The sequence below is a fragment of the Globicephala melas genome, chromosome 18 (genome assembly GCF_963455315.2).
Source record: "Globicephala melas chromosome 18, mGloMel1.2, whole genome shotgun sequence".
NCBI classification, from domain to species: domain Eukaryota; kingdom Metazoa; phylum Chordata; class Mammalia; order Artiodactyla; family Delphinidae; genus Globicephala; species Globicephala melas.
The window spans coordinates 17,410,666-17,431,072 of record NC_083331.1 but is presented as its reverse complement, the minus strand read 5'-3'; the positions used below and the strand labels follow the sequence as shown (position 1 = coordinate 17,431,072).

Here is a 20,407-nt window from a genome sequence, read left to right as displayed (position 1 = left end):
TCTGCTTAGGTTTTGTAAATTTATCACCAGAGGAGTTTGGAGGTAAACTACAAAACTTAGGTGACTGTGCAAGCAAAGGCATGGGTAAAAACAAACAAACAAACACATTGCAAGAGCAGGAAATGGAAAAGCCGCTTTTTTACTGGCAGCTAAGTGTTATTCCAAAGTACCATGGCAACTGTACAACCAATCAATTCACTTGTTTAAAGAATTTTTTAAGAGTAGTAAGACTAATTTAACGATAGATGAAACAATGTATCAGCTATTATAAAGTACAAAATGATCAGCTAAACACTAAGGCTGTCCTGTCTGCTCACATGAGATAAAGATGCCCTGTCTCCCACAGAACAAAAATAATTTTTTCACCTTGTTTAGAATTCAGATGAAAACAAGAAGTGACTTTATCTTAGAACTGCTTTCAGTCAACCTTATTTCTGTCATGGGACAAGACATTCCTTGACAGTCCAGAGGGTCTTTACCCCAGTCCATTAATTTGGTTGAGAGGAGGTAATACAAGCAGGGACAGGAAAAGAAGGTGGCAACTAAATTTCAAGTACAGAAGAATCATTCTAGTTATGAGAAGAGTAGTCAAAATAAGCTGCTAGTTGAGGTAATGACTGCCTTATCCCCAACTGACAATCCAAGATTAGCCACTAAATTTCTAAAGGGATATAAAAAATTGAGACAATGTTTATAAATATTACCTCTGCCATGAGGACTCATAGTAGATAAGAGGTTTGGAGAGGGGGAATGCTTTTCTGCTCCCAGTATATTTTATAGATTTACAAGAGGTTTTTATGAAGGTTCTTTTTTTTTTTTTAATGAGATATAGTAAAGGGATCTATTTGACATATGTCCTCAGACATATTGGCAGTTTTCCTTAAACTATGGAGTTCCTCATCTGTTATTTTTTCATTCTGTATACTGTACGTTCCCAGGCAACTCTCAAATTTGTAAACACAGCTATGGACACACTATTTGCTTTAACAGTAGTTACCTGGAAATCGAGGTCTCTGTTTTTGTTACATTCCACTCCCCTACCTTTCTTAATCATATGTAACGTTTGTGGTCACAGGTTGATTTTCAAGTTCCTAAGTCTGTGCCTGATGGTGTGTAGCCTCTAGTGTGAAGCAAGAGGAAAATGAGTAGTCAGGAACTGGTCACTTTGAACGTGGGAGGGAAGATATTCACCACAAGGTCTTCAACCTTAAAGCAGTTTCCTGCCTCTCGGTTGACACGTATGTTAGATGGCAGAGACCAAGAATTCAAGATGGTTGGTGGCCAGATTTTTGTGGACAGAGATGGTGTTTTATTTAGTTTCGTCTTAGATTTTTTGAGAACTCACCAGCTTTTATTACCCACTGACTTTTCAGACTATCTCAGGCTTCAGAGGGAGGCTGTATTCTATGAACTTGATCCTCTGGTGGATCTCTTAAACCAAGAACACCTGCTACAGCCAAGACCTGCTCTTGTGGAGGTACATTTCCTAAGCCGAAACACTCAAGCTTTTTTTAGGGTGTTTGGCTCTTGCAGCAAAACAATCGAGATGTTAACTGGGAGAATTACAGTGTTTATAGAGCAACCTTCAGCACCGACCTGGAGTAGTAACTCCTTCCCTCCTCAGATGACCTTACTTCCACTGCCTCCACAAAGACCTTCTTACCATGACCTGGTTTTCCAGTGCGGCTCTGACAGCACGACTGATAACCAAACTGGAGTCAGGTATTTTGTATTTTGAATCCTCTATTCTACACCGGTTCCTGATGTATCCCCTCAAAATTGAAATTTTCTCATTTCAGTTTTGGAAAAAAATGATTACTCAAAATGATTTTTTGGTGGGAGTAACCAGCAGAGTTGGGTGGAATGACCAGATAATTATTGTCCAAACTGGGATACTTTTCAGAGTGAAAGAAGTTGTTATTATGTGGGACAATAAGAATAAATCAAAGTTGTCCAGGGAAAACTGGGACTATGGTCATTCAAGTTGTAGGAGGAAACAATTTTATAGATTATGTTCCATTACTATGGAATGAGAAGCCTTTTTCTCCCCAAGGGTTTCTTTTCGTTGCTGGTATATAGTAAAGGCTCAACAGTTTGTCATGATTTCATTACACTATGTACAGTTGTTCTTTCAGTCCTTCTGATTTGGCTACTGATTTTTCTCCATTCCACTTTATTTTTAAACACCATTAAGGCAGATATATCTCATGGCAAATCTGGTCTCCTCTTACATTGTTGGCACTCTTTACACAACTCAAAATACTGGGATAGGCTGTCAGTATATTAAGGATAGTTGCTTCTGAGTCAGTCACTTTCTCCCCCTGTTATTCTTGGCTGGACCCTAAGACGGATTTCCACTCTACTGTCACGGACACTTTTTTCGCCGCTTAGAAATGTCTTAATGCTGTCCCACTGTTATTTTACTGTGAAAGCTGGCTTTAATTTTCAGGAGGGGAAAAAAAATGTCTACATATGTTCTTTACTGACAGTATTTAAATAAGATACACGTTTTTGGGGTCAAGGTAGACAGACATATTTGGGGATATTTTCTTAACTTTTGCAGTAACCATAAGAAATGACCAATGTTTACCCCTCCCACAACATACCCCTTGGTCCTGCATACCAGCTGAAGAACCCAGTAGGACAGTAGGACAATTCTTAAGTTTTTACGCTTTATAATTTCCTGCCTTTCCAAAGAGGCATGAAATGTCATTTTGGGGAAAGAGATCCAGCTAACAGGCTGATTGAGAAGAAAACCTAAGACCCTATCTTCACCTCAAAATGTTTTAAGATACCTCTGGGCACAGTTGGTGGGGTACTAACATAAATAGAAGGGAAATTACCAGTTGTTGTTTTTTTTTAATTTGTGTGATTAAGATCTTTGGGGATCCCTTTCTAAAAAGTTAAAAAACTAAGAAAAAATGGTGTCATTGATTTCAAGAAGAAACATGCAAGATAAAAAGGTATCATGGAAATACTAAATGATTTTTAAAAGCAATGCATTTGGAGAAAATGACTATAATCTTGAAAAACATTAGAAACTCAAGTTGGGATATTCTTTGTGTGTACACAGTGACAGTAGTTTTCCCTTTGCTGTTAAGTGTTTGTGTTTTACAAATAGTACAAAAAATTTTTTCATCTTAATGAGAGAATGACATTATATTTAAATTCCAAAACCAGAAGCTATTTTTTAAACTGACTTTTTCTTGCATCCCCAAAGAGTATTCTTTTCAGTTGTTTGAAGTTTAGAATTTTTTTCAGCCTATAAGTGGTCATGATTTTCTTCTATAGTTCCAATTTCAAAGTAGAGGTAGAAACCCAAATAAGGTGGCATTATTGGGAGTTCAGGTGATCGGATGAAAGCTCTTGGTCTTAAGAGGCCCACCTTAGGTATATAATTATTTAGCTAGCAATCATTTTTATTTCTTGCTCACTCCTTGTGGTCTGAATCTGTCCATTCAGATGTTTTTCTTGATGGTGGAAAGTGGAGGAGTGAGCCTGAATGGCTGCTCAGAGCCTGATGTATCATCCAGCTGTTCAGTATGTTCTACTAATATGATTTATCACTCTGAGGTCTTGGTAACCTAGCAAGTTGCTCAGTTATTATCTCTCAAGTTCACAGTACTAGAAATACTTGGCATGCATCTTGCAGAGGGCCATACCACATTATCAAGTCAAGTTATGGTCACAGGATTCTAGAGTCTCTTTGGTAGCCATCTTCTATCTGACCGTTCCTGTATAAACTAGCTCAAATGGAAAAGTGTACTTGCCTTATAAGTTTTTAAAATAAGTTTTGATTTTCCAGTTCCCATTAGTTTCTTTTATCTTTTTCTTATGCCTTGAAATCTTCCATTTTTCATTTTGGCCTCTTAGGGAATCAAGTATTTAGGCCAAGTGATTTCTTGCAAGTACATTCCACTTTGTTATCACCTACTATATACTATTTGCATCTTAATTTTGTGAGACATTCTGTAACATTTTTTCTCTTTGACAAAAGTTTCTAGGCTATAAAATCAAGATCTGGGGTTTGGGGGTAGATGAAATGATTTACTAATGTTAAAAATTTGCTGTATTAAACATAAATGTGCTTTTGATATGTACTTTTATAATTTTTACATTTTATTATTGAATTTTTTTCTTTGCCTAGAATGGGTTTCTAAATGCGAGCTACAATAACCACTCTATCAATCATAATTAAAAGGAGGCTAGGGATGACCCCAAGGCTCTTTTTATCCCATAAAACCACAGACAGTTTAGGTAGCTGCCTGGAACTAAAGCCTTTTTTTTTTTTTCACATCTCATAAACAAATGGTGGCAGGACACAAAGGATATAAAAATATCCTGATGGGGCTTCCCTGGTGGCGCAGTGGTCAAGAGTCCGCCTGCCGATGCAGGGACACGGGTTCGTGCCCCCGTCCGGGAGGATCCCACATGCCACGAAGCGGCTGGGCCCGTGAGCCATGGCCGCTGAGCCTGTGCATATGGAGCCTGTGCTCCGCAGTGGGAGAGGCCACAGCAGTGAGAGGCCTGCGTACCAAAAAAAAAAAAAAAAAAAAAAAAAACTCCTGATGGTAGATAAAGAAGGGGCAATATAGCTATATCTTTATGGACATGTTATGTTGACATTATTAAAGCAACATATAGTCAATCTGAAAAGTTCAGGTATATTTTTCTTGAATAATGTGTATCTATTGAGTTTTCCAGAAAGTTTTGTCATTTTGACTCCAGAAGCCTTTTGACCCCATGTCTTGCTCTTCAACAATGGACAGTTATTGAGAAAAATTGACAATAAAGTCTTCTTGACATTTAACATCTGCAAAATTTCACCTGCAAAATGCATTTGATAGGAGAAAGTCACAAAAGAAAATTTGTAATGTCAGTGCTGGTAATGGGTAAAATTAGATCTAGGGGGAAACTGTAAATGTATCAGATGTTCATTAAAAAGATTGAATCAATTAATTAAATCGATTAGAACAATATTTAGTAAGTTGAAAACAAAATTTGGAAATAGTTAAATTACATTATATGAAAATTAAGCTAATTTAATTGTTTGATCAAATTGTTTGCTCCAGACAATAATTTCTCAATGAAAATTCATCAATGTTAGCTATATTCCTAAATGTGGAATTAAAATGACTTTGGAGATCACAGCAAAGTCTCTGTTTTCAGTAGCCTGAAGGTACTGGCTTGGATTTATAAATGAAGTCTTTAAAAATATCTGATCAGAAAATGGTTTGATACCTTTATTTGAGGTTATAAATCAAATATTTCTGTTTAGTTTTGCTGGTTATTAAAGGGATGTTTTATAATTGAACATTTTTGTGTGTCCTAGGTATGTTTCTATAAAACCTGATAACCGAAAACTGGCCAACGGAACTAATGTCCTCGGCTTACTGATTGACACTTTATTAATGGAAGGCTTCCATCTGGTCAGCACCAGAACAGTATCCTCTGAAGACAAAACTGAATGCTATAGCTTTGAAAGGATAAAAAAGCCTGAAGCTCTTGCCATGAACAAAACACTGAAACCAGAGACTACCCTCATGCCAGAGCAATCTCAGAAAAAGAAATGAGGTTCTCTGTTCTCTTTTAGAGTAAAAAGAAATTGCCATTTTCTGGTTTGGAAATTCCATATTTAGGGCATATATGTTAGTCAGATATGTACTCACCCTAACTTTCTGGCCTTCTACCATGCCATCTTTGGGCAACCACAGCTTAACAGTGCTTAAGACACACTAACTATGTGCTGCTCTCTAAACAACACCGTGCACTTGGTGCTTTGGTGCACATTCCTTCTACCTTCAATGCCTCTTTCCCTTTCTCTTCTTCATGAACACTTACAAAGCGTTCAAGAATGGACTATGGAATCAGACTGCTTGATTTCTAATCCCAACTAAGTCACTTACTAGCTATGTGGCTAGGGCAAGTCATTTAACCTCTCTCTGCCTCAACTTTTTCATCTATCAAATGAGGATAATAAATATATCTCCCTTATAGGATATATGAGGATTAAAGGAGATAATGTAAAGCATTCAACACACTGCCTGGCGCATGGTAGGCACTCAGTAACTATCAGTGATGATAATGATGAAGAAGATGGGTAACCCACTTTCAACTGTACCTCTTCTGTAAGGCCTTGTTTTCCTCCTTTCCTAGGCATAGTAATCAGCCCTTTCCTCTATCTAGACTTACATGCCATCATAAAAACAAATTTTTCTCCCTTGAATGTGAGCTCGATCCACTCAACAGTTTTAACTCTACTATGTGTAAAGCACTGTGCTGAACACTTGTTGAGAAATACCTTTGTTACCAATTAGCACCTACTCTGGTAAAAAGCTTTTTGCATATAACTTCTACTAACATTTAAAATACACATATTACTTTTTAAAAAATATTTATTTATTTGGCTGCATCGGGTCTTAGTTGCAGCATGCGGTATCTTTTAGTTGCGGCATGAAGAATCTTTTAGTTGTGGCATGCAAACTCTTAGTTGCGGCATGTGGGATCTAGCTCCCTGACCAGGGATCGAACCTGCATTGGGAGTGCAGAGTCTTAGCCACTGGACCACCAGGGAAGTCCCCTACACATATTACTTTGACTTAGTGAGTCCTCTTGTAGGAATTTCTCTTATATACACGTCTTAAAAATATTAGGATAAATATCTAGAAAGGGAATCATTAGATCAACGAGTACAAAGTACTCTGCACATAGTAGGGTTAAAAAACATTGAGTGGAAGCAGTTGAGCAGCATTTTAAAAAGTACCATTCATTCATTCAAAAACATCCGTTAAACGTTTGTTGAATACTATACTAAGTTTTCAGAATTAAAACATTTACTCATGACAAAAATCCTTATTCTCAAGGAACTCACATTCAAGTGAGACAGTGTATCATCACAACAGCGAAAAATTGGAAGTAAACTCAAAGTTCATCAACAGGTAATGGGTATAAAGTATGGTTCATACAGTGAAATACCGTGCAGCCTTTAAAAAGAATGAGACAGCAGTTTATAAACTAAGAAGGAAGGATTGTCAAATATATATAAGTTGAAAAAAAGCAAGGAGTAAGACAATGTATAAAGTGGAAAAATATATTTCCACTTTATATGCAGTATCTAGTTTCCATTTGTGGAAAGATATATAATACTCATATATCTATATTCATGGAATTTTCAGCAAAGATATGTGTCACCTGTAGAGAGGAAACTGGGTGAGTGGGGTTTGGGTGTGGGAGGAAGATTTACTTTTCATCAGACCAGGGAGGTCTTTTTTAAAAAAGAAAGAAAAAACCATACCTGAAAGATTGTGTGTGTGTGTGCCAGGGTTGGAGGCATGTTATGGCATAGTATGGCCTATTATCTCATACTGACATAAATTTTACTCTTCCATCCTTTCTGTGAAACCCCTACACTTAGTAAAGAAATTACACTCCAGAAATTTCTAGTAATTACTTATAGATTTGTGTACTAAGTTGCAGGGAAGAAAGATTTAAAAAAAAAATTTCCTAATAGTACGTCAAAAGATTATGTATAATGGAAAAGTGCAAAATACTTCAAGATTAGTAACGTTAAGGTTAGCAACGGAAAATAATGACCCAAATAAGAAAAAAGCCTTATGAATGAGTGTTTTGTTTTTGGTGGCACACATCCTCTCTTTACTGCAGAAAAAACCAACTTAGTTGTTTTAGTCTGTCATCTTAGTTTTGGGGATGATGTGTCTGGCCTGGTTCCCTTGCTAGCATCATATTCGAGGGCACAATATTTCTAGTTTGCTAAGTTTTGGGCACGCGTGTGATTTAACTAGCTGGGTGTAGTTGGCATGGTTATATATGTTACACTGTTTAATTCCGTATACGGCTTTGCTGATAAGATGATTCAAAACTGATAACTGGTTAAAAGAATAGTGAAGCAAAAAATACTGTAACTACAGGTTGGCAAGGAATAAGATAGGAAATGTTTAAACCGCTATTATGTGTTCTTAGTCATTCACACTTGCCGGAAATTAGCTTGAGATGAGAAATAAAATGTTCTTTTTAATGTGCTAATAGAAACATTACCCTATGGAAACATGTAGTATATATACGTTTAATTAATTCAGTCAGAAAATATTTATTGACATCTACTGTGTGCCAAATACTATTCTAGACACTGGGGAGCAAGGAGCTGCAAGGAGCAAAATAAGGTCGTCCCTTCTAGAGCTCACTACAACTACAGTTCATAACACTGACAATGGGTTTAAATTAAAATAACTTAAGCCTTTAATTAAACAGTTCCTCAAAAGTCATGGGTTCACAATCCAGAGGTTTTCAGAAGGAGACAGATAACCAAAATTTAAAAATGTATATTATTCATTAGGAAAAGTGTACTTTCAGAGTGGATTGAGTTTCTTATTTTAGTAAATATTTTACAGATGATATTATCTGGAGACACATCTGTCAAGATTATCTAAGTAATAAGCCTCTTGTCTTCACTCCAACATAGAGTGGGGCACTGTAACTGGTATGTCAAGACGTGCAAAAGAGAGTCTTGTTTTAGAAAGGGAGGCAGGCATATGGCTGGAAGAAAACAGGCTTATGTTAGATGCACCACAGGCAAATTTAAACTCTTGCCTGCTTTAGAAAAATAAAAAAAGACTTTAACATCTTCATATGAGCATCACTTAACTTCTTGACTGAATTGATTATAAGAAAATCATAAGAAATTATAAGAAAATAATGGCAGAAGCTTGTCTTGGCCAACCAAACTGAAAACTTTGGTCTATCAAATCATATACTCCTATCAATCCATCTCAGATATACAGGTATGAGTCATCACAAAGCATGGTTTGTCAGTCTTAACAATACCAGTGATAGTTGGGTCTCCCCTATTCTCCCACTTATGTTTGTTTCAGCCTCTTTCCATCACCTACAGTTTCATTTCTGATAAGGCACTAAAGATTTTAGCTTATTCTTGAACCTCAACAATGTAACCTTATAAATTGTCGGAAGTTCTCCCTACAAAGATTTTCTGAAAAGATGCTCTGGTGTTGAATTTTACTCTCGAATTTAATATACAAGTCATAATTACAAAGAATCTACAAGTCATAATTACAAAGAATCCTTAGGTTATGTTAAAGTCGAAATTAATTCGGGCTGCTTTCAAAATATATCTGAATTCAGAAGCCTGAAGTAATATAAAATGGTCAAGGGAAAGCAGCTTGAGAAATATATGATTTAGGGAATTGTAAGCTGTTTCTATTTGTCTTGTATTCTGTTTACATCTGACAAATGTCAGCTTAGTTTTATAAGTCTTTGTATTGGTTCTCTATCATAAATAACAGAAATGGTCACATTAACAGAGACCTTGCTGGAATAACAAAAGACTTGCTAAGACTTCTAACTATCCTGTATTCTACTTTTATTTTTCCTCTGTGCTGGGGAAGTTGACTCTGTAATAGCACACTTAGCAATGTAAAAGCCACTAAGAGGAAATTTTTAAAAAGAAATTTGGGAAATTTTATTACCTTCCTGGAGCCAGTGAACCCGTGGAAAACACCAGTGTGACATCAAACTTATTGTTTTAAACAAAAGTTCAAGGAGTATAGAGATGAGATGAAAATATATTACTAAAAATACTTAGATTTCTGGAAAATCAACAACATCATAAAAACCATAATTACTCACCAGCTTGGTCCCAGAACAGCTTTGTCATGAATTGTTAGGCCTTCTATTGGATCTATCTGAGATGAAAAATTATGTGCAAATTTTACCAAAAGACTCATCATCTCAATATTTCTGAGCTCAGAAAATGCCTTAATATATATCTAAGCTATGAGGTCGATCCAACTCCCAAAATATTTTAATAGATAAAAAGCTAACACCTTACATGGTGATGGGGAAATGAGTATTAAGCATGGCACAGAATAAATAAGCAACAAAATACAGCAAAATAAATAGGAATTTGCTCCTAAAACTGAAATGTGCCTAAGACTTAGTTAATCATACAGAGCTTTCTGCACCTTCAGATTTCACACCAACACCTCAAATCCATAAATCATTGTTTTAAAGTGGTTTTTTATCAGTTGAGTAAAACACACCAACTACCAAGTGTTTCTATTTCATGTTACTTTTCTCATTTCACAATCTGGTAAGAATTTGAATGTCTTTGAGTTCCCAAGTTGGAAGCCAAACAGGAGAGGTTTATCTTACCCTTCTTGTAATAAGAGACCCCAAGAAAGTCTGGCTGCAATGTCTGAGGTTCCATGAGTTCTTTTAAGATGAGGACTGGGACTGTGCTTTATATTGGTCTTTATATTCCCCCGCAGGGCTGGACATCTAAGAGTCTTAACTGAACTGAACTGAAAAATTTGGAACACTATAGCCTCAGTAAACAGGCACTTGGAAAAACAAGAATTATAGTAGATTCAAAGATAGATGAGTATACTTTACATAAAGAGTCTGAAAGAGTTGATTCAAGTTAAAGACTACAGAAAAAAACCCATGGTATTTTCTACTACAAGTTTATGTGGGTAATCACACAAAAAATGAGATGAAAGTCTAGATGTATATAGAAATACTAAGTAATTGAATGTTATGCAAAACTGGACTTTCCTGGTGGGGCAGTGGTTAAGAATCTGCCTGCCAATGCAGGGGACACAGTTTCGAGCCCTGGTTCAGGAAGATCCCACATGCTGCGGAGCAACTAAGCACGTGCGGTACAACTACTGAGCCTGCGCTCTAGAGCTTGCAAGCCTCAACTACTGAGCCTGTGTGCCACAACTACTGGAGCCCACGCACCTAGAGCCCGTGCTCCACAAAAGAAGCCACCACGAGAAGCCCGCGCACCACAACGAAGAGCAGCCCCCGCTCACTGCAACTAGAAAGCCCGCGTGCAGCAACGAAGACCCGACGCTGCCAAAAATAAATAAATTTTTTTTAAAAAGTTATGCAAAATTATACATTTAATCAGAGTAAAACAGCTCAGCCAAAACTGGAATATACCATAATTTGCTAGTAAAAATGCAATGCTACGAGTGCTTAGTAATTAAATAAATATTACAGGAATACAAATTCCGAATGAATGTTACATGACTATAATCAATATTAAATCTTGACTTACCTCCATAATTTAGGAGTCATGAAAAGATAGTCGAAGTCATCAGACCAGGCACATGAGTCAGTTGCAACTAGGATGGAAATACAGAAACAAATGTTCCCAGTTCTGGATAACCTGCCTTGAAGACATAGGTTCACTGAATTCGGATTAATCAAATAGTTCAAGGATTTAGGTAAAATGGTATAAAAGACTCTGGTATATTCAGAAGACATGTTACTGAGTTTTTTAAAGGCATTTTGGAGGCATAGATTAACATTTTAGGTTTCCTTACATATCATTAAAGTAGAACATATTAGAAATTTAAAACGTAGAGTAATGTGGTACTTCTGTCCCATGATGGGCATGTAATTACTAGGTAAACAGATCAAGATACTTTGACTTTCTAAATAGGAATCCTATAAAACAAGGTTTAGCTCCTAGAAAATCAAAATACTTGCTTTCAATTAATTAAAAAAAATTTTTTTTTGTTTTGATTTGGTCACTTTTTAAACTTCTGGCTACAATTTAAGCAGTACTGAATTCCTATTTGATTTTTTTTGGCTAACACTTTTCTTCAGAAGCAAACCCAATTTAGGGTGAAAAGGAGAAAATATTTTAGACCTCTTAGACAGAAGCTTCATTTCCTCTTAACTGTGTTTCTCCATCAAAAACAAGTATTCAAATAAGGAATCTCAATTATCTAAACCTATTTTTGGCCATCTTCCGGAATTTCTTGTTATATCTCTTTTGAAATGCCACAGTTGCACTCTTGGAAAACTTGTCTTCCTGGTTTTCAAATTTCTGTTTATTATTATAACTCTTCAGCCAGAATGCCAGGTCTTTGTGCTGTACTGTGTCTTGAAACTGGAGACCAGCACATTTCCCACAGTTCAATTACTTGCTTTTCCATTTGAGAAATTAAAGCCATGTCAATTTTACAGTTTTAACTGACTGAATTATTTGGACTTTAAGTTCTCAATTTCATTCCCTCAATGTGATACTGGGAAAGATATTTGTTTCATGAATAGAAGCAAAGGTAAGGTTCAAGAATAATTAGGGGCTTCCCTGGTGGCACGGTGGTTAAAAATCTGCCTGCTAATGCAGGGGACATGGGTTCGAGCCCTGGTCTGGGAAGATCCCACATGCTGTGGAGCAACTAAGCCCGTGCGCCATAGCTACTGAGCCTGTGCTCTAGAGACCACAAGCCACAACTACTGAGCCCATGCGCCACATCTACCGAAGCCCGTGTGCCCTAGAGCCCGTACTCCACAATAAGCGAAGCTACTGCACTGAGAAGCCCATGCACCTGCAACGGAGAGTAGCCCCCGCTCACCACAACTAGAGAAAGCCAGCACGCAGCAATTAAGACCCAACGCAGCCAAAAATAAATAAAATAAATAAATTTATAAAAAAAAGAATAATTAACACATTTTAGTCACTGACCTTCATAACTGATACCAGTGTAGGGTTTTCCTATAGGCACAAGCTTGAGATATGACACTCTAAGAAAAAAAGGAGAGTTTTAATTCCATTTTGGAAATGTTTATTTAAGACTACATACCTAATCAAATAATTTTTTAATGTAAATGTATGTGTTTATGTACTTCTTTTTAAAAGAAAGGGATATACTGTCTTTAATAAATAACTTCAGTTAGCTTGTCTACCCTTATGAGTTTTGAGGGGATAACTGATGAATTTACCTCTCCAGCCAGACTTTTACATAGGATTCCAGTTCTGTATATTCAGCGACTTTTAATCCAAGCATTTCAAAAGGAATGCCTGGATATCATCTTAAATTCAATATTACAAAAATGGGACTCAAAATCTTTCCTTCTCAAACTATCTTCTCTTAACTCTCTCCTTTCAGTGATACTATCATTGTCTTCCAGTAAAGAAAATGTGTAATTTTTGACACCCCCCCTTTTATCCAACTCATCATGATGTTCTACAATTTTTCTTTTGAAATACCTTAAATTTATTCTCTTATCTCCATTCTTATTGCCACCATTCTGTTCAAGTTTTCTTCACTCTTAGATCACCACAGTAGTCACATGCCCAGTTTCTTTGCCAACAGACTTTCTTAGAATCCTTCTATATATAGTATAGCCACATTTAATTTCCAAAAATTCCATTATTTTGTAAGTTTTCATTATTTTGTTTCAAGAGGCCATAATTACCTCCCTATTCCTTGCTATATCAAGACTAAAAGTCCTCTAATTGGTTATCTAGGCAAAGGCCTAATAACTTAGTTCTAACCTGGTTATCTAAATTCATGTAACCTTTGTCTCAGGTCTTAAGGCAAAGGTCCCAAGTTACTTTTGGGGGAATACTGCATTCTATTTTGGCTGCATTCTATTTCTCACCCACAAACCAGGAAAGTCCACTACTTGACAATTCAGTGCATCTTATTTACAAGCATACAGGCCACAAATTACAAAATGAAGACATTTTTTTATTGAGTCAGCAGAGACAACTGTCTAATCCCCCTGCAATTCCCTAAAGTTACTTACAGTTTTGAACTGAGGAGACCATCTCATGTGGCATTTATCGCCCTTTACTAGAGTGAGCTGTTGTCTGGCACTTTGCTCTGTACGGACAATGAGTTTTCTGCTTCCAGTCTCAGTCCTTTCTCCACATGGTCTAGGTACCCATGATATAGTCAGTTCTCACATTTTTTTTTTTTTTTGGTGGGGGCAGTGGTGATGTCAAAATAAGTGCCTAGAAAACAGGTCATAGGGCAAATAAGTGTAGAGGGGAAACTGCTTCACCGTGGGAACCATTATTTAATTGCTGGTTGAATTCCTGACTTCTAGCTAAATGTTAAGTATAACAAATATGTCAACCTCCCTCAAAGCCAAACCCAACCCAACAGCAACATTAGACTTTTCAAAAAAAAGTAATTTATATTTATATAGGTTCTGGAAATCAGACATAAATGTCCTATAGATTTTATATAAAAGCTCTTAAGGATACATAAAAATAAATCCTTATCACATTATAAATATGACTTAAATGTCCTAGCAGAAAACAAATGCTACATATTTGATCCACAATTTTCTCTGCCTTCTGAGATTTCTGAAAGCTTTTTCGTGTGACTTGGGTACTGTCTTACAAAATTGTCCAAGAAAGTTTATAAGAAAACCCATTTCACTCAATAAGGTAGCTCTAGTAAGCGGAGGGATTCAGCAGCATACAATTAACTTTAGAGAGTCACTTTAAAGAACTGCAGCAGATGTTCAATACATTTATTTTTGTGATTATGGTAATGATGCTTCTTGAAAAAAATTTTTTTGAAAAGTATTTTTTAATGTAAGGACTTTTCATTCTACTACCATCTCCCATCTCCTCAGAGAGACAACAAATAAAAGCCAATAGGGAACAGTTAAATTATACTTTGTTGGAAAGTTTTAGATGATCAATCAGATCATTTATAACCCTCAAAATTTCATAGGCTTTCCAGCTATTCATACCCCCACCCACAGGTTTCTGGCTTTGATTTTTTAAAAAAAACTTTAAGGTAGCTAAGACTTGAATGTTAATAGGTAGCATAGAATGAGAGGAGCCCTGACCCCTGGTAAGTGAAACAGTAAAAGGTGGAGAACTTCTAAATTACCAGGCAAGAGCTTGGGCATTTCTATATTTATCTAGCTGGTATTCAGCCTTTCCAAAACATTAATTTATCACCAAATCACTACTGATTTTCAGCAACCAACTGCCATTTATCAAGCACCCACTATGTTAGATTTGCAGAGTATACAATACAAAATAAAATAGCCTCTGCCCATAAAGCAGGATGTATTAATTGTTCTAGGTCAGGTATAGGAGCACAAAAGAGAGAAATGGTATTTCTGGGTGAGGAAGGAAAGTGAACTGGGAAAATTTCTTGCAGGGGCTAGATAGCCTAAGAATATTTAGACAGCTGAAGATGAGGGAAAGGACATAACTTGAGCTAAGGTTTGTATGCAAATTAGAGGTTTGGAAAAGGAGTACAGTGTTTTTATTTGGCTTAACAACAGTACTGTGGTACTTGTGATCATTCCCATAGTGATAAGGTCAATCTCACCTGGGCAAAAAATATCCCTGATAGTAGACTTTTGGCTATGCAACCCCTGCCTCTCAAGATTTCTCACTTGATTTGCTCAGTTAAAGGCTATAGACCCCCAATATTTCAGGTAAACTCGTCTAATTTAAGCCTGGATTCCTTCCAACATTTCTTACAAATCGTGATTTTTTTCTTCAAATATCACACCTTGATTTTCGAAGGGCTGCAGGCAATCTGAATATACTCTCATTTTCTTCAATTAGAAATTAGGGCATTTTATGCAAAGGAAGGAAAACAATCTCAAGCATGGTTACACTCACCTCCCTACCTACTCCCCAATACCAATCTGTTTTCAACCCAGTAATTCTACTTTACTCCTTCCTACTTGATCATCCTTTGGTTCATGTTTTCTGCACTTGTAAGTCTCCAATTCCTTCATTTCACTGAATCAGTCCTATCTATTCTTTAAGCCCAGCTCATTTTCAACCTCCTCTAAGAAGTCTTCTCTGTTGTCCAAATCCACATTTTCTTTGAGCTTCTATTGCTACTTCAGATCAGCAAGACAGATTACACTCCACTCTTCTCTAGTTGTTTCCTGTAAGTTAGTATAATATTACCATTTAGGCCAGAAGTTCTTTGCCAACAGTGACCATCTTTTTTAGACTATAGTGAAGTACTGGGCATAGAATATGTCTTTAATAATAAAAGATTATCTCACTTGAAAAATGCCAACAGAAAACTTTCAAGGCATTTTAAGTATTATTATTATAACTATTCTTGATGAGATGAAATTATAATCACTCTCATTTACAGAATATGACACCTCAAATTATCACCTCAGATTTTTCACACTATTCAAAAATAGATTTGCATATGATAAAACTGTCCTACTCTACTTAGGTAGAGTATATAACACACATTTATGTACATAACCATGATCAAAACCAGTAGCCATTCTTGGGATTCCCTGATGGTCCAGTGGTTGTGACTCTGTGTTTCCATGGCAGGTGGCACGGGTTTGATCCCTGGTCGGGGAAATAAGATCCCCCATGCCACAGAGCCAAAAACGAAACAAAACAAAACAAAACACCAGTGGCCATTCTTGATAATTTAGTCGCTTCTGATACAATTTCTGGCAGTAAGAGAAACTTACAAGTACATGGCCTTGCTTACAACCAACAGATTATAACTGGAAGTTTTGTAATTTGAATTCTTTAGAGTGTACACCTTTTGAGTGTGTTGTCAAATTAAGAATACAACATAATTTTGTTCAGTTTGAAATAAAGTGAAATTTTGCTTAAAGGAAACTGGAATTCTTCAAATTGAATCCTTAGTTAACCTGAATTTGTCTCTTGCACTCTACTTCAAGAAGAAAGAAGTTAACTTTAAGAAAAATTATAATCAAACACCCTCTGGATGTTATGGCTTAAAACACATTAAACACTACTCTCGAAACTTCTATACTTATTATTACATAATACTTTATATGACTTGATCCTTACATAAAATTTAACAATATTCAGCATACTGTTTGATATACTGAAATATTGTAATTTTTATTAATGTTTTACAAAATATTCAAACAAGGTTTAAGATCATTGTAAACGTCAGTTAACTAAATCATCTGGTACTCCAGTGTCCCATTAATTCAATTAAATGCTTTCTTTATCTGATAAACATTAAAAGATTTCTTATTTTTCATTTACAGTGAGTGCCTCTCCTTCTTCAAGTTTCTATGGGGGTTGTTTTCCTTTTGTTGGCCATGTCTCATACAGTCAAGGTGACAATCTGACAAAAGGGTAGGAAAAACAAATCTAATTTTTTTTTCTAGAATGGAAAACTTAAATATATAGTATCCAAAATTCTAAGGTGGTAACTAAGGTTTCCACATAAATCTACAAGATTATTTAACTTTTTTTCCTTTGCTTTAATGAGTAATATGTCAGCATACAGAATTATTCATAAAATAAATACATTGGAGGCTGACTCTGTTCTAGGATTATAAAACTTTGGGACAAAACAGATCCAAGTTCAACCTCTTACTTAAAATTTACAGCTGAGGCTTGGAGAGAGCAATTTGTTTAAGGTCACACAAATTTAAGCCAAGCCAATTTTTAAGTATTTGAATAGGACCACATTTAACTTCTCTAGGATAGGAACAGTTTAAGCTTCTGTTTACATTGTCATTCCCCTGGCAAAGTAACCAAGCTACCTGAACACTTCTTTAGGATAATATTCACAAATTTTATTATACTGAATTATAACTTTTTATTCTGCTTCATTTCATGGTCTTCTAAACCAGGGGGAAAGCTTAAGCTTTCCTACATGCTCAATTGTCATCTTAATAAAATGCATTTTGATGACATTGAAGATACTAGTATCAGAGGCAAATGCCTCTGAACAAAGTGACTTGTTGAATGAATAGCTGTATACACATTACTGAATGAGATTCAAGTGATGGAAGTTTCATTGTCTGAGACTTTAAAAATGAGGACAAAATGATAGAAAATAACTTACAGATTCTCATGTCTAGAATCATCAAATTAATCTAATGGAAATTTTCACTTCTAATTTATATTACTTGATTTTCTACAGTGTTCTTAATTCTTGTATGAATTCTTGAAGGAATCCTAATCCTAAATTATTTCTTTAGAAATGCCTATTTTATTGCAATTTCTTTTCCCTAGGAGCCAGTAACAGAACCAAAAACGTAGTCTAAAAAGGATTATTTAATCTAAAAAAATTATTTTGTTTCTATGAGAAGCTTCATCTTTTCAACTGTGGGAAATTAAATACAAAAACACTGAGCATTAAAAGTAAACACTTTGAAAACACAGACAAGGTTGAAAAGTTATAAGACTATTTGTCGATAACAGAATTCTAAAAATTCTGACTTACCACCATGTTAAATAAATTTATTAATTCATTCAATATTAATTTAAATGTTTATTGGATATCTACTCTGTGTCAGTTTAATTTTAATGTTGTTCTTATATGTGTAAGGAAATTATGTTACTTGAAATACATCAGGTATCACAAATTATAAAATTACACATTCTACACATGAATAAATTAAAATTATGAAAATTTAAATAGCACAATTTCATATAAAAAGATTATCATACTAAGACAGGAAATGAAACAAGATGAAAAGTAAACTTAGCCAAAAAAAGGAATTTCCAACAATTTTAGTCTTCTCCGTGGCAAGCAATTAGGCAGGCCTGGATTGAAGATGAGGTTATAAGATGATTTCATCATTCTCATGCTTCCTTTTGTAGGTCTCTGGATAAATTCTATTGAGCAATTATCTATTTAAAGCTAACTAATTGTTGACACTGTGCCATGTGTTGTATTTAGAATCTTGATGCCAAAATCCTATACTAATGCAACAGTATCTTAGGCTTTTTCCTTATCTAAAAATGAGGGTAATGAGTATTACTGGCAGTGAGCAATTAATTTTAGAAAACATCTTAAAGATAAAAACAATATTAGAGTAGCAGACATATCAGGTATATTATCAATGCATACATTTATTAATTATAAAACACCCAAATATTTTGTTGACAGGTAGGCCAAACCTAGTTTGGAAGGCATTAACTATGAAGAGCAACAGAGGCCACCATGTGAAATCGACCTGAGAGCAAAAGAGTATTAAGGCTAGAGCTTCAGTTAATTTGGGAATATACTTGGGTCCTCCAAACAAAAGTAGAGCCCGGAAGCCAGATGATTTCCCAATGTAGGACAAAGCATCTGAATGACATGGATTTAGGCAGGTAGGATTTAGAGGCTGGGTACTGTGGGTTGAGGAAGCTGGTAAAGTTCAGAGTCTGGGAGATAGCAAGAAAAGAACACAAATACAGTGCTAGGAAAAAAGGTCACACCGTATGACCTCAGTGCGAAAGATTAAAGTGAAAACTATTTCTTGATGAGGTAGAAACAGAGGCAGTCACAAATAGTTGTTCTGGTTGTATTCTTACATACAAGCTGGTATGAATTCATTGGCCTAAGCAAGGCTGACTTGGATTTTAAAAGCTGTCTTAAGCAATCAACTGTAGGGTCAGTCAGATGAATGATGAAGTGGGAAAAACAGCAATTAAATAATTTTAACCCTTTTAAAAGCACTTAATATTTTTTGAAAACCCTGAATCTTGAGATGGTAGCAAAGCTAACTGGAATTCCTGACCTCCATAGTGTTCTTGTGGCACTTCAGGAAGAACATCTGGGAAACAATTTCAATCTGCTAGAGACAGTTTTCCTGAGACTTACATAAGGTATATTGTCAGTTTCTTTTGTCTGTTACCTAGGAGATAAAACATGCTCTGTGAAATTTTTTATTCCTTAACTAATGCATCATCTCAGTAAGAGATAAAGAGCCTTCACAAAGACTTATTTCACATATAAAACTTGCTACTACCTGGCAAGAACTATTTCATGTTTCTCATTTCTCTTTCCTTGTGATCCTTCAATGAAACTGATATTTGTGATCTGGAAATTTCACCTAATTGATCCTAGGAGGATTCCATTGAAAAGACCTATCTTCTGGCTATCTAACAAGTGAGTTGTTTTGAGTAGCCATACTAATATTGGTATCAATGTATTCCATGATAAGGAAGGGATGTAACATAATACTGAGTGCTATGTGCGATCATGGGCTCTATTTACTATATCAGTCACCAAATGAGCTAAGATAGTCTGGGCTCAAGCCTATTAAGCTTACAGGTTAATCAGAGAGAAATAAGAAAAATAATCACAATATGATGTAACATAAGCAATAATGAAACTACTATAGGGATGATAGAACAGAAAAGGGAGCTATTAATTTTCTGTGTGTGTATGTGAAGGGGGTGGGAGGAGGTTGCCCTTCTGAGGCAATACCCAAGAGTATTTCTGAAGGCTCAGTAAGAACTTGCTACACTGCCTGCAATTGCTCTCTAAGACAGAATGAAGTTAATGATTTTTAAGCCTGCCAGAAGTCCAATTCTTTAAATTAACATAAAATACAAAGAAAATGGTATGTCTTATAGCTTAGGAATAGGTAACCTGCAAAATAAGTTTACAATTTAAATGTATAATTTGTCTGCAGCCTTTTAGTTACAAAAGGTTTATTTTCTCTTAGATTTTGATTAGCTTCCAAAGAGACATGTGAAGTGAGAGAACAATGCTGTTTGATGCTTTGACACCTTAAAAACAGTACAACCAAGTATGACCTATAGATTGTGTAGACTTACTCTGGACAATTAGGTGGGGCAGTTTTCTCGGGGGAGGACAATGCTACTAAGGGCTGACTGAATTCA

The 20,407-nt window shown here is 35.7% G+C and overlaps 1 protein-coding gene and 1 long non-coding RNA gene across 7 annotated transcripts in view; one reads left to right on the top strand and one right to left on the bottom strand.

The window, feature by feature from the left end:
- Positions 1 to 20,407, bottom strand: part of LOC115866654 (uncharacterized) — a 115,537-nt gene that overhangs the window by 18,595 nt on the left and 76,535 nt on the right. For all 6 annotated transcript variants that reach the window (XR_011376906.1, XR_011376904.1, XR_011376905.1 and 3 more), the window contains 3 exons: positions 13,582 to 13,789; positions 12,515 to 12,573; positions 11,096 to 11,162 (listed from right to left, as the gene is read on the bottom strand). This is a non-coding gene — a long non-coding RNA (uncharacterized lncRNA). The remainder of the gene's footprint in view (positions 1 to 11,095; positions 11,163 to 12,514; positions 12,574 to 13,581; positions 13,790 to 20,407) is intronic.
- Positions 1,142 to 5,573, top strand: KCNRG (potassium channel regulator). The gene is made up of 2 exons (XM_030882366.2): positions 1,142 to 1,722; positions 5,333 to 5,573. The coding sequence occupies exons 1-2, from the start codon at positions 1,142 to 1,144 to the stop codon at positions 5,571 to 5,573; spliced, it is 822 nt and encodes a 273-aa protein (XP_030738226.1).